The following is an 18046-nucleotide window of genomic DNA, read 5'->3' as shown; positions in this document are numbered from 1 at the left end:
GATGTGCAGGGGTGAGGGGAGGTGATGTGAGGTGAGGTGGTGCAGGGGGGGGGGATGTAAGGTGCAGGGGGGGTGATGTAAGGTGCAGGGGGGGTGATGTAAGGTGCAGGGGGGGGATATGTGATGTGCAGGGGGGGATGTGTGATGTGCAGGAGGGGATGTGTGATGTGCAAGGGGGGATGTGTGATGTGCAGGAGGGGATGTGTGATGTGCAAGGGGATATATAAGGTGAAGGAGGGTGATGTGGAGGAGGGGTGATGTGGAGGAGGGGTGATGTGGAGGAGGGGTGATGTGGAGGAGGGGTGATGTGGAGGAGGGGTGATGTGGAGGGGGGAGTGATGTGGAGGGGGGGTGATGTGCAGGGGGATATGCAAGGTGCAGGAGGGGTGATGTGCAGGAGGGGTGATGTGCAAGGGGATATGTAAGGTCACACTCAGTCACAGTCGCACGCTCGGTCACACGCGCGCACACTCGGTCCCACGCGCGCACACTCGGTCCCACGCGCGCACTCTCGGTCACACGCGCGCACTCTCGTTCACACGCGCGCACTCTCGTTCACACGCGCGCACTCTCGTTCACACGCGCGCACTCTCGGTCACACGCGAACAATCAGTGCAAATAGCTAATACAGGGGATGTGTGCCGAGCACGCGCAGTCTGTCAAATTTATTTGCGTTTTGTCAATTAACTTGTATTTTGATTTTTAATTAAAACATCACCAACACAAATACAATTTCTGTGACAAAAGTCAAAGAAGTTTCACTTACTATGCGCGTGCTCAGCACACACAGCTTTTTTTTGTGTTGCAGAGCTCACCAGTGCGTTCTTTTTTACGCAGAATGGACCAAACTGTTGATTTGGCCACTCCTAATGTTCCTGCTATCTCTCTGATGGATTTTCTTTTTTTTTTTGCAGCCTAAGGATGCCCTGTTTCACTTGCATTGAGAGCTCCTTTGACCGCATGTTGTGGGTTCACAGCAACAGCTTCCAAATGCTAATGCCACACCTGGAATCAACTCCAGACCTTTTACCTGCTTAATTGATGATGAAATAACAAAGGAATAGCCCACACCTGTCCATGAAACAACTTTCGAGAGTTCTCCTCTCTTCCTCAGGTCAGCAATACTGATTAACAAAGGAATATGGCTAAAATAGTGTTAGGGAGAGCAGGACGGATCCCCCCCCCTCAAAGAGACAACAGATATATACTGTAGATAAGGTAGTGTGATAAAGTGTTTGAAGCCATGGAAAGGTGACACGGCACAGCATGGAGGGGGAGGGGGATATATATATCTTAGACTTGGGGTAATAAATGGAAGGGTGTCTGCAGAAACTACTGTAGACTGACTGGCAAGGAGAGGTTAACCAGGTCTTTTCTTAGAACTAGGGGCATTGCTCCAGGTGGTGAGGATTTCTAAGATGTACCCGGGACGTACCAATAAACCAGCCTCTTGAAAGAATAACGAGAGCATCCAGGGGTAGTGTAAGAAGGAAAGGTTCTATTGTTGGGGTAGCGGCTGGTTCTGCACTGATCACTAGATTGCAGGTTGTGGATGAAAGGCTTCATAATGCAACAGCCCAGAAAAGGATCCAACAAAAGAAGACTGTTCGGTTGACCTGCAGTTGGTCAGACAAAGTGTTCGTGCAGCTTTCCAAATCAATTAAGCATTACAGGAGATGCTTCTCTGTTTCACGTGGAGGTATAGTAACGTAGCAGCATAATAGATTATGGACAGTAGAGCCAGGCTGACTCCAGACACAACTTTGTCCCCACTGGACAAGTATTCCCTCAAGGTATCAAGGCCCCAAAAATCTTGAGAAACTGGGGAACCCCGGAGGTGGCAGAGCAGCTCCAGGGACCCTCCTGTTCTGGTAATAGAAAATACATTTAAAAATGAAAAAAAAAAAACGAGAAGAGCTTTATGATAAAGTGGTCAAGTGGGTGATACAACTGCCTTAACGCACTACAATTACACATGTTTCTGCTGGGATAGTGGCCACCGATGTGGTCAAATGGACATGCACGATGGACCACAGATTCCTTAAGTCTTTGGCCCCTATTCAATATGCTGTGAAGTGGTTTCTCTATGTCAGGGAAGCTTTGAGCTCCATTCATTTGAGGTCATTAGGAAACAGAGAAGCGGCTTCACAGCATATTAAAAGGAGGTATTTGAGTGGCCCATTTAATGGTTACATTAAAATCACACCATTTAATAACTGAAGAATGCGTTGTGTTAATACTTCAGTATGTAGGGTATTTTAATCATATCATGCATAATTTAGTACTTATTCCTCTCTATACACATGGAAGATACTCAGGCGTGCATTTCCAGGAAATGACCATCAGCAAGAAATGTTTTCCTTTCTATATACAGCATGTGATTGTTTTTCTCTAGTTCAGCAGTTTTCATTCCTTTTTTTTTTTTTATTTATTTAAACTTACGATTGACATTTATGCCGTGATTATAATTTGAAGGTTTAAAAATGGCTTTATCACAAACCTCTCATTTACTGAAATCACTGTGATCTGAAGTACTATTCACTTAATGCTTTGCAGATGCGCGATGCGAAATTATAACTGCACCCGTAGGCGGAACCCAATTTAGAATAAAAAAATGCTCAGAAAACATGTTTTGCTACTTTTTCCTGACATTTAACATTCAGAGCTATTTATCAGATCCTTACTTGTAATCTGACGAAAATAATGAAACTGGAATAATTCTTCACCAAGGAATATTTATTAGTCTCTTAAAGACACTACTGTGTCTGTTCTTATTTTGCATGGTCATGTGATGCATTGTAAATTACACCCGTTCATGTTCTTCATTCTCTCAGTTGCTGTGACCTTTAATGTTGGGTCTTAGTCACACTTTGCTGTATGATCAATCCCCACTAATTTAAAGCCCATTATAAGCGTAGCCACAACGTATTTCTAGGAATCTAGTTGTCAGGGCTAGTAAAGCCTTATTCTGTCATCGTGGCATTAGTTCGCGCTGGTAAATATGTTGTGAACTTTCCAATAGACACAAGAAACTGCTTTAAATAGAGAACACTCTCTCTGTAACGGTGCGGTCCCCAAAAAAAACAAGTGTTGGATGAATGACACACTAAAAAATCCATTATTATATGTCATTTTAAATCATTTTTCCATGGTGAACAAAGGCTTTGGATGTTTTTATACAATGCCTTTGTGTTATAAAACTGTCAGCCCTCAAAACTAGATGGGAATTGTTCAAGTCCTTGTTTTATCCACGGTTTGTATAGTAATTATGAAGCCATGATTACTTAAACAGAAGTAGCTGGCTTTGTGTATGTATATGTGTATGTATACATCCTGCATCTTCTTCCCTCTCCATATACAGTAGCTTCCGAAATTGTTTAGTAACACAACAGGATAAAATAGTGGAAATACTTGAATTGATTGACTCCGTGTCTGCTGCAAAAGGACAGGTTTTGAACATTGTGGTCACACTTTTTGCTATTTTAGTTTCCATGTTTTTGTCCTACATTTCCAGGTGTGCTATGGTTTACCTGTCTTTCCCTACAAATGATTCACAAACACTTAGCTAGCACTGAATTCAATCTGCAAAAAAAACCAACACAATTACAGTGTCCCTCTTCTTTATATTTAACTAAATTGGGCTAAGTGGCTCCAACTGTCTGGCCAGAAACCAAACTTTCAGTCAGCACTGCTCTCTTCATTATTGCAAAGGCAAGGGGTGAATGAAGCCGGTTTGGGGACCTGTGGAAGACATGCAAACGCATTCATGGGTGCCCTATATCTGCAGGTTTTTTGTCAATTTGTTTTATCCACTATAACCTTAGTGTGTGTCTAGTTTGCAGCCACTACCGGCTTCACAATGCAGAATCATTGACCAAGCTGACAACAATGAAAGCAAAAGGATGAAACAGCTGTTCGATAGCGGGTACACTGGTTATGCATCTTCCTTGACCAGGTTTATATGAATAGTTTGTTTAATGCAGCTGGGAAAAGCTCTGGGTATTCCACATAATAAAGTGCATTGGAAGCAACTGGACAAGCCCAGAATCCTTTGCAGCACCTGAACCAGTCATGACAATGGGGTGAACCGAGCCAATTTGGTGACCTGTGGAACACAGCAAAGACACCCCAGGGTATTCTATTCACCCTGAACAAAAAGCATAGAAACTGTATGGGGTAGAACAGACTCGTTTGGGTTGTGGTTGCCTACTTAACGTTTGGCCAAATAATTAGAATGGAAGTGCTCTTAAGAATTAAGAAATGAAACATGCATTGAATTAATTACACACATTGCTTTAAACGGTAGGTGTGTCCAAGTGCTGGAAGATGTCTTATAGAATAGTACCACTTTGTAAATATAGCCCATGTCTGGTTCCATGTGTGTGTTATTTTAGTGTTTATGTTAGATGTGTTTTTGATTCAAATTAACATTATTGTGTATTATTTTGGACACATCTGTTGTTGTATATTTTTTTTCTGATACATCTGAGTGCTTGTTAAGGGTTTTTCTTTTTACTCTGTATGTTTATATACCTTTTACCCTGTAGCACCGCCAGGTCTGGAGTTTTATTATAGGGATAGTCTGTTTTTTTTATATAATGTATTTTCAGCGGAGTTGATTGCGGTATCTTTCTTGTGTGTGTGATATATACATACATTTATACACAGCTCAACCCCGTTACAGCACGATCCGCTTATAACGCGGTCTGAGCGTGGCTCCCGATTTAAAAACCACTCCAAGGTATTTTTTTTTTAAATTATAACATTCAATGCTTCATTGCTAACGGACACACATACATACACACATCCCCGTACACTAATACTTTTACCATACCATGCAGGAATCAAACTCAGCCTTTCAGTACTATGCCGAAGTTAAGTTTGTTTATAGAGTCACTGATATCACACCATGTTAACCATGGTGTAGTAGCTAGAGAGTTGCTACTAGCGTATGAAGGATCATGGGTTCGATTCCTGCATGGTATGGTAAAAGTGTGTATGTGTGTGTGTGTGTGTGTGTGTGTGTGTGTGTGTGTAATAAAGCATTGAATGTTATAATAAAAAAACCTTGGAGAAGTGCACTGTGCACGCAACCTGATGAAGCAGGGAAAGGAGAGAGCTGCAGAGGCCTGGTAAGTCCTCATGGCCATTTTGCGATCCCGGTTATAACGCGGTCTCATTATGTGGACCCCGCACACAGCGTTATAACGGGGTTCAGCTGTATACACACACAGATCCAGTATAAATATATATATAAATACTTACAAAAGCTCAGCTGTCTACTTTCACAGAATTCTGCATACTGGGCCGAGTCCATCATCCGAGTTTGTTTTTCTGCTCTCTAAATATTAGAGAAAAAAATATTTTTAAATGGTTAAAAGGATGTTTATATAGTTCATTTTATACTTTATAATACACCGTTGCCAATTTCTCTTAGGTTGTGATATTTTTCCATTGACCTAGAGAGTTTTCCATATATAGAATCGTTTGCCGAGCGCTTTCTAAACCTCCACACAAGCAAATATATCTAAACACATTCTTTGTGATCATTTACCTTACCATAAACCAGAGCTGGTCAACTCCATTCCTCAAGGGCCACCAGCAGGTCAGGTTTCCAGGCTATCCCTGCTTTAGCACAGGTGGCTCAGTCTTCGAAGACAACCACCTGTGCTGGAGCAGAGATAGCCTTAAAACCTGACCTGCTGGTGGCCTTTGAGGACTGGAGTTGACCCACCCTTGCCATAAATATTTGTCCAGGACTAACACAGCCAACATATTGCACTACAGTTTTACACTGAAATTAATTCTTGGAACACATTTAATTAACAACAAACACTAGTATATGGAAGGATTATTCTGCTGCTCTATCCTGTGGTGTAGTGGGCAGCTTGGACCAGTACTGCACAACGCAATACTGAGGCCTCAATCATACCAAGACCTGCAGGGCGGCTGTGCAATTCTGCCGGGTAGGTACGGGGAGAAAGGGCAGGGGAGGCTTGGAGGCGTGGCCGTGAGCGGTTCGCCCGTATTGGCTGAACCGCTCGTATGACGCGACAGTCGCCGGCCAATAACAAAATCCTCTGTCTCCTCTCCAGTCATCCGCCCTGCAGCTCCAGGCAGCGCACACACCGCTACTGGTATGTTAACTGTAATTGGATTTATGTCTTTTGTTTTTGAGCCGCGTAGCGCCATGCGACGGCGCTGCCATTTTTCTATATAATCACGGCCTAACAATGGTGAGTAATTTCCTCGTTCTTTATACCGAACAGCCAGCTAGAAGCATTTGCTATATATATATATGAGCTGAAAGTACTATCTTGAAAGACATTAGGTTCATTCACGTGAGTTTGGAAATGCTTGGTTTATAAATAGCCCCTTTATACATATGGAGAACAGGAAAGCACATAACTACAGTATATAGGTAGAGTAAAAAAACACACAAAACAATAAGAGGAACATAAATACAATTAATTCACCATAAACATGAATGTTTTGGTACCAATACTGGTGATAGTTACTCTGAGGACTGTAAATGTATATGAATGGTAAATTAATTAAATACTTTTGGACTGTGGTTGGCTGCTTCTGCAGTCTACTTTTAAAGATGGCCGACAGTCTCAGATAGAAATAAAATGGCGGAAGCTTATCCAAGTACTCTATTCTTTAAGAGTTCCGATGTTTGCAAATAGAAAATCTATGTAAACTTGAAAGGAAATCAGGTTTTCCTGAAACTATTATCGGGGAGGGATACGTTTGGGAAGATCAATGTATTGTATGTGTCATTTTCTTTTCTTAACAAATGTCTTCTATTTGACACAGCTAAAAGCTTGAAAAATAAATAAATGGAAAAGATGTAGTCCAGGGGTGGCCAACCCGTGGCCACTTGACATTTGGAATGGCCCACATGATGATACTTAGGATTGAGCCGCTCTGGGGGACGGGAGTTCCACCAGTTTCCTCCTCCGGGGCTACTGTGTGCTATAGGGGCCCTCTCACGCCACCTTCCACTGGAAATTGGACCCACCCAGAAGTCGGGCCCAACTTCCGGATTCACCCGAGGGGGACCCAGCTCCCCTCCACCGTGGGACTGGAGGGGAGCTGGGGCCCCGAAGGCCTTATATTGAGATACAGAACATACTTTCTGTGCGACAACAAGCAAAATCACACAAACACTTCTTGCCATATTCATTTAACAGTTTCCGTGTGTCCAACCTGTGTGAAAAGTGATAGAGAGGAAGGAGAAGGGAAGGTGATGTGAGGAGGGTGAGGGAGGGGGGTGGGAGGGGAGGGGGGAAAGAGGGGTAGTGGAACAAAAAAGGGCCTCCATATTCAGAAAAGAATATATGAAATATAAAATATATTAAATTAATGTCTTTATCCCAATATACCATAGACTTTAGCTGAGATGTAATTAAATAAGAATTAAATAGGCACAGGTTAGTTGTCTATATTAAACTAATATGTGCATATATACAAATATTATTTGAATTCGCCTCAGACGTTTAGAAGGTTAATGTGTGTTGAAGGTATATAACGATAAAGGGAGATTAATTTAATATGGAGGCTCTTTCACTCCATTTCTCCCCTCTCCTCCATCATTCCTATCCAACCATAATTACATCAAATAGAACACATTTGACATGTAAATGGCATGGACATTGCGATCATTCTTATTGAATATGGCAGGAATTCCAGATTTTTATGGCGTTTAAGTGAATGATGCTTTCAGGCAATTTTACTCGGATTATCCCGCATTTTAATGAATAGGCCCCATTGACCATCCTACAACTTCAGAACAAAATTATGCGGTGAACGTTTTTCTATGAAACAGACCTGCCTTTACCTTTTACATACTTTCATTTGTCCCCAAGGAGCCATCTACAGGTGTCTATCCCACCTGTCCCCTATAAGTCATGACAGTACATAGGCACCTTGGGGTATGGTACAGGAAACCAAACTGCAGGAAGCTGAATTAAGAGAAATATGTAATCATTGTAGCCAAATTAACCATTTATTTTCAAATTGCACCATGTACAGAATATGTTGTAGAATTAAATATGTAATATTTCCATAATTTGTGTGTTTGCGTTGCTGAGAATGTAATTAAATGAAAGTCACCTCATCACAATTGCAACTGGATTTTCAATGCACGTTACAAAGGAAATATATATGGTCTGAATATCTACAAAAAGGAATTATCAACCACATATTTGTCCCAAGTACCAGTTACCAGTACCATGTCCCAAGATGCTCAAGTGGTGCCATGACTTACATGGATCCTGTGTGTTACTTCTGTAACAACTGCATCTTAGAACTGTATTATACAGTAGTATATGCCGGATGTGATCTTTCCCCACCCTCGTATCAATTTTTAACAAACCTTCTTAATGAACCATTTTAGTAGCCTGGACTCGAGAGTCTCTCCACAAGGACAAAGACACTTACTGTACCAATACTGTTTGACCACTGCCATCCATTGTACTTACTCCTATCTCTACTGTCTCTGTAAATCTACCAACATACAACTTAGACTACAAGCTTTTCGGAGCAAGGATACCTTTTACTATTGTGTGACTGTTTTATGCGCTTTCTGTAATGTGTTTCCTGCATACTAATGTTTGATATAGTTTGTATAGCACGGCATATATTGTTGGCGCTATATAAATAAAAATATACTTGTGTAACACAGAGCATCAAGGGATATAAAGAAGGAATATAGTTCAAACGATTTTAAGGCGAGATTTCACAAATCAAGGCTCATTCATGAATCCACACTAGTGCCTTAGCTTGTGTTTACATCATTCACTTCAGTGGTGCTAGGGAATGCTGAACCTCTACTGTACGAGACAAAAAGTTACACATGCATGGCAAGCTGCTTACTAAAATTAGTAACGACATGAATAACCATGTCTGGTTATGCCCACGTACCAGCTTCACATTGCATAGCCAGCATCCAACCTCACACAAATGAGACCGAAAAGGTTGAAACAGCCATCTGAATAGGTTTGACTGACAATGCACTTCTTTAACCCAGGCTGTGCTGAGAAGTAGTAAAGAGTGACATACTGTGCTCATTTGAATGTCATTACCCAGAATCCCTGGCTGTAGTGGAAGCATTGTGTGCTAAGTGATAATGGGAAAATACATAGTGGCAGACCTGTCTGGGACATGCAAATGCACCACAAGCAGTATTTTTATTTACTATAACTGCATGAAGGAATGCTAAACATTAAAATGGTGGTCAATGCTCGAAGGAGAGAAGGAGTGGCTCGGTGAGTAAAGACACTGACTGGCACTTTTATTTATTTAATTGGTTGGCTAGAGCTTTTATTTATTTAATTAGGGTGTTTCGGTGCTTGTGCATATCTATTATTATTGTGTATTTTTGGCCTTCATGCTTTTTTATTAGGGTGACCATTGACTGCTATAGTGGCTTATCATACCCATATTATATGGGTATGATGTACCACTATGACAATTAATGGGTACAGGGTGGGTATAGTGGTCCATGGGTGGGTGGTGAGGCCTCCCGGGTAGGTTAACCCCTTAATTATTAACCGCTAAGGTAATTAAGTGGTTAGGGGCCATTTAATTGTATTTTTTCTGGTATTCTTGCTGGCATCGGAGGACATGGATCTGCAGTATGCTGCCGAGGATACCCTTCATGACAGCAGGGGTAAGTAGAAAGGTTTATTTACTTTATTTATGCTGATTAATGTTTTATTTTATAATGGGCAAATGAGCTATTATCCATATCTGGATAATAGTTATTTTGCTATTACTGTACTGTATGTGTTGGGGGGGGGTATTTATTCCTATGTATTGCCCAAAACTTTTTCCACAGGGTTGTTACCGCAGGCCAGCAGGGACCTGAGGGCCCACAGACACTCGCAGGGACTACCTGAGGAACTCCGGACACCCTCTGCCTCTGGTATCAATCAAGTGGGGGTAGAGGAGGTGGGTATTAGCGTTATTGTGTTTTAATGTTTATTGTGGGTAGCAGCTGTTTTAATATAAATTTTAATACTAATGTAGATGAGCAGGGGGTCTCCAGAGCAGAACCGCATTGATTTGAGGTCCGGGGACCCCCTGCTTCTCGAGGTACAGGCTCCATTATGGGGTGCCGGTATCTCCTATGCATTTAAATGTCCCACGTCATGTGTATCTCGGGAAGCAGGGGGTCCCGGACCTGAAATTACCGCGGTTCTGCTCCGGAGATCCCCCGGTTTATCTACACTTGTATTACATTTTTTATTAAAAAAACATTAATTTCGAGTGAGATTTGCGCAGGGAGAGGCGGCTCTCTCTGAGAAGCTCTCTCTGCAGCTGAAAGAAATCACCGGGTAAGGCCTGTTCAGAGAGGCGATAAACATGCCACTGGCTACTCGCCCATTTTGGGAATTTTGCTATCACAGGTAATCGAGGCTTTCTGAATACCGTGATAGTAACTCTCAAAAAACAGGTGATTTAAATGGCCCATGATTTGTTTTAAGAACGCTTATAGCATAGGCCCCTAGGTCCTACAACACACAGTATGCCTGAACCACAGAGATAACCATCCTACTTTGGCAAGCATAGCGCGGTCATTAAATGCAACTTAAAAGGCAAAACCATGTACAGAATTGTACAAAGTGTGCAGATTACAGCACGCACCATACACAATATCCCCATGCCAATCACGGTGCAAAAATGTAATCATTTGTTAAAGAAAGACTTCCAATGAACGTGAAAATATTGAGAGCATTAGAAAAACAGAATCGGCTGTAGTTAGTCACCAGGCCCTCGTCTTCTCACTTATAAACCAGAACACGAAAATGCAGACATTCAGATTTAGGTGAAGCATACATCTTAAACTTGGTTTAAAATAAACTAATTTAGCTTTAGTTCCATATGTTTAAGTTCATGTCTTTCATTTGCTCTTGACTTTGAAAGATCTAAAATGTTTTCAGAATAAATATGCTAGCAAAACAAATATTGGTATTTTACTAACCAAAAAGTTATGCTGGTAGATTTAATTTTGCGTCTCCTCTTCCTCCCTTGATTTTTTTGATTGAGGATACAGCAATGCTTTTCTGTGGGTTTTATTTGGACACAGATCAAATGCCATATTAATCTGATATCTTCTGACAGACTTCCATCTCCATGAGTCCCATGGTTTTACATGCTTCTCCACATGAAGAACGTACAATATTTTATCTCTGTCCAATTGGAACCTGGTTGCTGAAGAGACTTTCAAAACGTGTAAAATGTTTAGTGTATTGAACTGTAGATAGTTTCTGGCTATTGCTGGGAAGCTATTCTGCTCTGTTGTAATAAAAAGCTACAAGGTTAGTTTAATACAAACTAGGCATTACTTTAAGGTTTATGAAGGTGGTACATGGTAAGAAATCCGTATAGTTGTGAAGCAAAAGCAATACCAAACAACGAAAGGCCTGATGGAAATCATAAATGTAAAGCAGTGTATGTAAGGATTTCTAAATAACAACAGAAGGCACCACCAAAAGCCACTCTGCACAGAACAATCAGTTATATCTGTTTTCTAAAACATTGGCTTGAAACCCTCTCTTGTGGGAATCCCATGTATACCAAATCTTAGCGTGATCAAGGAATTTACAAACGTGTATGCCATATAAGCAGTTACAATGTATCCCTATAACATGGCGGTCGGTCCCAGAGGGCAAAGTTAGAAAACACTGTTATCAAGCCCGGTTTCAAATGTTAGGACCTCTTTGAAACTCATCCCTTATGACACTTCACAGATCAACCTTCTCTTACTAAGAAAACGGTCTCCTAAAGTGTACAAAATATTGTCCCTCTCTACTGCTAAACGGATGGTAGACATGGACAACTTCTCTTTACCATCGTATTTACAAACTAACTTAAGATCCTTCATCTATAAAAGCCTCTACTGACAGCCACATCTTTCATTCTTTGTTCTAAATCCACCTTCCAAAGTAAGACTTTCAGAGGCCTCTCCAACAATTCTCTTTCTTCTTTTAGCCATTTTCAACTACAGTACATTCGTTGTACTTCTCTCAGTTTCCTACATCTAATGCACCTGTAACAATTCTAGCAATACTGTACCTCAAGCCTTCCAACTACTTTGGCCATACACACGGAAAGGAACTTCACATAATGACTAATATTTCAGAGAAGGGTTTTCTTCACTTCAGTATTTCAACATATCTATATAATTTGATCCAATGCTGTATCATGTTCCTTAGATCAACATTTTCTGTCAGTTCTCTGACTAGGACCTGGTCCCATTTAGTCAGTAAAGAGTACTGCACATATATTACGCGATGACCCTGTAATATATGTATATGTAATATATTTACAAATTCTGTAACCTGTAATCTTCTAATGCAGGGGGGCGCAAACTTTTTTCCCTGCGCCCCCCTGGCGGCTGTCCCCTCGCTCCCGCGCCCCCCCCCAACCCCAACTTACCCGCGCTCCGGCGTAATGACGTCAGGGTCGCGCCCCACAGTTTGCGCACCGCTGTTCTAATGTATGATTTGATATCTCAGCACCATGGATAACAGGGCTGGTCTGCACTCTCCTAAACTGACTGTTGTTCTTGTGTTTTGTGGCGTTTCAGGAATAATGGAATATTAGTTGAGATTAAAAATTACCCATTTCACTTTTTTTAATTATTATTATTGTTTTTCAGATGAATATATTGCTACACAAACAAAATGGAGGATCCAGGGCTCTACGGATTTTAGAAAAGAATTTATTTTAGGCACACACAACGTTTCGAGCTGTACAAAGCTCTTTCTCAAGTGCCTGGCCAGTCGCTTGAGAAAGAGCTTTGTACAGCTCGAAACGTTGTGTGTGCCTAGAATAAATTCTTTTCTAAAATCCGTAGAGCCCTGGATCCTCCACTTTGTTTGTATACCTTGAAATTACACCAGACAGGTTTTTTTCCTGAACCATGGAGCACGAGTACCTCAAATCGCAAGTATATTGCTTATTATACATTTATAGGTGTGCAAGACATAACTCTTTTATTGATTATATTGCTACACAAACATGAAAAAAATTACCTTAATCTCTACATATTGTAACCAAATGTTTCCATTTTAAGAGGACAATTGATTCTAAAAGAAGTATTAAAACCCGTTGGCAGTTACTGTTTCCGCAATAAAAGAAACTAGTGAAATTATTAGCTTATATACATGTACCCCAATATCTTGCTAGTCATTCCCAATGCATGACTTGCTTTCTATGGCTATTTATCCTATGCTAAACCCCAACCACATTAATTTCATGTTCAGTGCTGGTCCATAATCGCCAATCTCTTTGCTCCTCCCTTACAAAAGACAACATGTATGTCCGGCCACTTGTTAAGGTGACAAGATCGGTTAAAATAATGCCTTCCTTTATTAAAATCACCCATTTTTAACATATATTTGAGATCTTATGCACCATACGATTTACTACAAAATGTAGTGTGAAACTGTGCTTTTCTAAATATAAACATGAACTGTGTAGAATACCCAATTTCAAGTTAATATCTGCATTTTGTATATCACCGTGGCCGTTTCTTCTGTACTAACAATTGCATGAGACAACAGTTTAGATTAGTTATTCCTACTTTTCTTGGTGAACAAGCCTATAAGGAGCTTTGATGCTGAAGCATGTCGGTACTTGACAGCATAACTCCTCTATGTTCCACTAGTGGTGGAGTCACCAACTGGCTTACAAGCAAAAAGTTACTGGTAGCCATTTTTTCTCATTAAAAGAAACCCCTACAGTGTATTGTAGAGAAATGTGAGGGCACATGTATATTCTGGGAGATAGGGCTTCCTAATGCTCCAAAAGAGACGGGACTTCTGTTTAACTCCACTAATTATCCGTGTAGTCGCATTCAAAGTGTAGAAACTCCCTCAGCTAATCAGATCAAACTTACTTCAGGTCAAAGTAGTTTAAATAATACATGTATTTATATACTGTGTATATATATATATATATATATATATATATATATATATATATATATATATAGCTAAACCCCGTTATAACGCGATTCGGTTATAACGCGGTTTTCCCGTGGCTCCAGTTTTTAAAAAAAAAAAAAAAAATTTAAAATTTATTTTTTTTTGCACACTGCACACACTGCACACACTGCACACACACACTGCACACACACACTGCGCACACACACTGCACACACACACTGCACACACTGCTCATTGCTCACACTGACACACACTGCACACTGCACACACTGACACACTGACACACACTGACTCACACTGCACAGACACTGCTCATTGCTCACACTGCACACACTGACACACTGCTCATTGCTCACATTGAGACACACTGCACACTGCTCACACTGACACACACTGCACACTGTACACACACTGCTCATTGCTCACACTGCACACACTGACACACTGCTCATTGCTCACACTGACACACACTGCACACTGCTCACACTGACACACACTGCTCACACTGACACACACTGCTCACACTGACACACACTGCTCACACACTGCTCATTGCTCACACTGCACACACTGACACACTGCTCATTGCTCACACTGACACACACTGCACACTGCTCACACTGACACACACTGCACACTGCACACACACTGCTCACACTGACACACACTGCACAGACACTGCTCATTGCACACACTGACACACTGCTCATTGCTCACACTGACACACACTGCACACTGCTCACACTGACACACTGCACACACACTGCTCATTGCTCACACTGACACACTGCACACTGCTGACACTGACACACTGCTCACACTGACACACACTGCTCATTGCTCAAACTGCACACACTGACACACTGCTCATTGCTCACATTGAGACACACTGCACACTGCTCACACTGACACACACTGCACACTGCACACACACTGCTCATTGCTCACACTGCACACACTGCCACACTGCTCATTGCTCACACTGACACACACTGCACACTGCTCACACTGACACACACTGCACACTGCTCACACTGACACACACTGCACACACACTGCTCACACTGACACACACTGCACAGACACTGCTCATTGCTCACACTGCACACACTGACACACTGCTCATTGCTCACACTGACACACACTGCACACTGCTCACACTGACACACACTGCACACTGCACACACACTGCTCACACTGACACACACTGCTCATTGCTCACACTGCACACACTGCACAGACACTGCTCATTGCACACACTGACACACTGCACACTGCTCACACTGACACACTGCACACACACTGACACACTGACACACTGCACACACACTGCTCACACTGACACACACTGCACACACACTGCTCACACTGACACACACTGCACACTGCTCACACACACACACAGCAAGGTAACCCAACCTCTGTGGTGCCTCTTCAACATTAACCCCCTCACAGCCAGGGGAAAGGGTGTCCGAGCGTCCGGTGTGTCCCCCTCCCCTCTAGGCTGGTGTTACGGCCCGGGGCGGGGGGTGGGACGTCATTATGCTGTGGGGGGGTGGGGGGGTGGCGGGGCCCTGCGCTGCGGCTGAGTGGCAGGACGACCCTGCGCTACGGCGGGCCCTGTACTGCTGCGCGAGGGCCCTGTGCTGCGGCGGGGGGCGGGGGGGGGGGGGGTTGCGGTCTTCCAGAGACTGTGCTTACCTGTCTCCAAAGCAGCACATCCCGACAGCGATCACTTTAGGCACCCCTCACGTTCGCCGTGCGCATGCGCATGCGCCGTGCGGCTCGTGAGGTGTGGATGTTCCCTGCCAGTTCCCTCTGCTCCTCCTGAAGCGGGGACTGGAGGGGCATCCCCCCTCCCATCCCGCGGCCTGTCACGCGGTGACAGGGGGAAGCGGGGACCGGAGGGACATCCCCGCTCCCATCTCCTGTCCCGCGGGATAAATATGCGCTGATGCGGCGGCCATTTTTTTTTTTTAAATTAGCGCGACCCCGTTACTAACGCGGTGGTCTCGGGGTGGACCCCGAGGACCGCGTTATAACGGGGTTTAGCTGTAGCTGTATATATATATATATATATATATATATATATATATATATATATATATATATACAGTGTTCGACAAACCTATACATTTGCTCGCCCCGGGCGAGTGGATTTAACCCCCGGGCGAGTAAATATTGGCCCAAGCAGCACACGTGTGGTACTAGGTGGCGAGTAGATTTTTTGGTGATTTGTCGACCACTGTATATATATATATATATATATATATATATATATATATATATATACACATATATACATATATACACAGTATATAAATACATGTATTATTTAAACTACTTTGACCTGAAGTAAGTTTGATCTGATTAGCTGAGGGAGTTTCTACACTTTGAATGCGACTACACGGATAATTAGTATATATATATATATATATGCAAATATAACTGTATGCTCATCTGCATGTCTTAGGCAGGTCTGCAACCCCGCCTTTCCCCATTATTACCCAGCATACAGCACTTACACTGCAGCAAGGGATTCTGGGAAATGACATGCAAATGAGCACACAGTGTCACTTTTTGCCTCAATAACCATTTTTAACATGGTTCCCTATAGGCTTAAGCTTGCTGCATGGTCACCTGCATGAGCATACAGTTATATTTGCATATTTGCTTTCCTGTGGAGGGTTTTTGTCACTTTTTTTACTCACCATAACTTAACTCAGTATTATGGTTTAGCCTATCCCATAGCCTCTCTTGCATTCCCAGTAAAATCAACCCCACACTGATGAGACCCATCAAGGTCGAAACAGCTGTCTGTGGGTGGTTTTCTGGGTATGCACCTTAACCCTGGCTGTGCTCAAAGCTGTGACCATGCAGCAAGCTTAAGCCTATAGGGAACCATGTTAAAAATGGTTATTGAGGCAAAAAGTGACACTGTGTGCTCATTTGCATGTCATTTCCCAGAATCCCTTGCTGCAGTGTAAGTGCTGTATGCTGGGTAATAATGGGGAAAGGCGGGGTTGCAGACCTGCCTAAGACATGCAGATGAGCATACAGTTATATTTGCATATTTGCTTTCCTGTGGAGGGTTTTTGTCACTTTTTTTACTCACCATAACTTAACTCAGTATTATGGTTTATATATATATATATATATATATATATATATATATATATAGTTACAGTATACTCTAATGAGCACTCAGATACAGTTGAATTAAAACCATTTTAAAAGAAATAAAACAGTAAGATAAAATTGTACTCAACATGTCATTTAGAATGAGATTAAAATAAAAACAAAACTTGAAACGTTCATAGCCAGAAGGAATGTTCCTAATCACTGAAAAAGCTAACATTTCCTATTCCATAATTGTGCACTGTTCTCTTCCTGAGTCACAAGAGGACAGACTCAAAATAAATATATTTAAACCAGCCACACAGGCAGATGTAAGAGAATTCTGCAGCTTTCAAGCCGTGAGATTCATTATAGGCTTAGACAAGGACATCTCAGCATCTCCTTCTCTCACTTTACTTCCCATACAGTAAGTCGGATCCATCATCTTGTTAGAATTCTTAGAGCAAGTCTTATTCCATATATTTACAGTAGATCGTGGTAAGCTGTGCTGCAAAGGTAAGCCCCCATTTATCAATAAGATACAGGCGCAATGAATCATTTCCCTAAGAACAAACAATCTTATTTGTAGTCCCTGAAATGCAGTGCGATAGACGGACTTGCCCAAGGTCACAAAGAGCTGGTAGTTACCAGAGACTGGACTCTCCCTGTTCAAGAGCACTGTTCCCCGTTTTATATTCATGACAGTACAGTGCACTCTAAGGGGCCTATTCATTAAACTGCGGGAAAGGGCATTTCCCAGAGAAGACCACTCTTTTCTACAAGATTTGCATCTCACGCTGTATTCATTAAGCCTTTATCCCATGTCCAAACCATGGGGAAACGGCTTTATTTGACACAATTTGGTTCTGCCTGTGCAATTCCATGCAGTAGGGAAAAGAGGAAAGCTTGTAAAATGGCATATTCCCAGGTTATTCATTCAGCTGCGCGTCTGCAGATTGGCCAGAAAG

At 42.2% G+C, this 18046-nt stretch overlaps 1 protein-coding gene across 5 annotated transcripts in view; it reads right to left on the bottom strand.

Moving 5' to 3' along the window:
* Positions 1-18046, bottom strand: part of SUPT3H (SPT3 homolog, SAGA and STAGA complex component) — a 577858-nt gene that overhangs the window by 148941 nt on the left and 410871 nt on the right. For all 5 annotated transcript variants that reach the window (XM_075598554.1, XM_075598553.1, XM_075598552.1 and 2 more), the window contains one exon: positions 5266-5341. In XM_075598554.1, coding sequence (XP_075454669.1) covers positions 5266-5341 — 76 coding nt within the window. The remainder of the gene's footprint in view (positions 1-5265; positions 5342-18046) is intronic.

Source organism: Ascaphus truei, chromosome 4 (genome assembly GCF_040206685.1).
Source record: "Ascaphus truei isolate aAscTru1 chromosome 4, aAscTru1.hap1, whole genome shotgun sequence".
Classification (NCBI taxonomy): domain Eukaryota; kingdom Metazoa; phylum Chordata; class Amphibia; order Anura; family Ascaphidae; genus Ascaphus; species Ascaphus truei.
The sequence above is the reverse complement of the archived record's forward strand: the minus strand, read 5'-3'. Positions and strand labels throughout refer to the sequence as shown.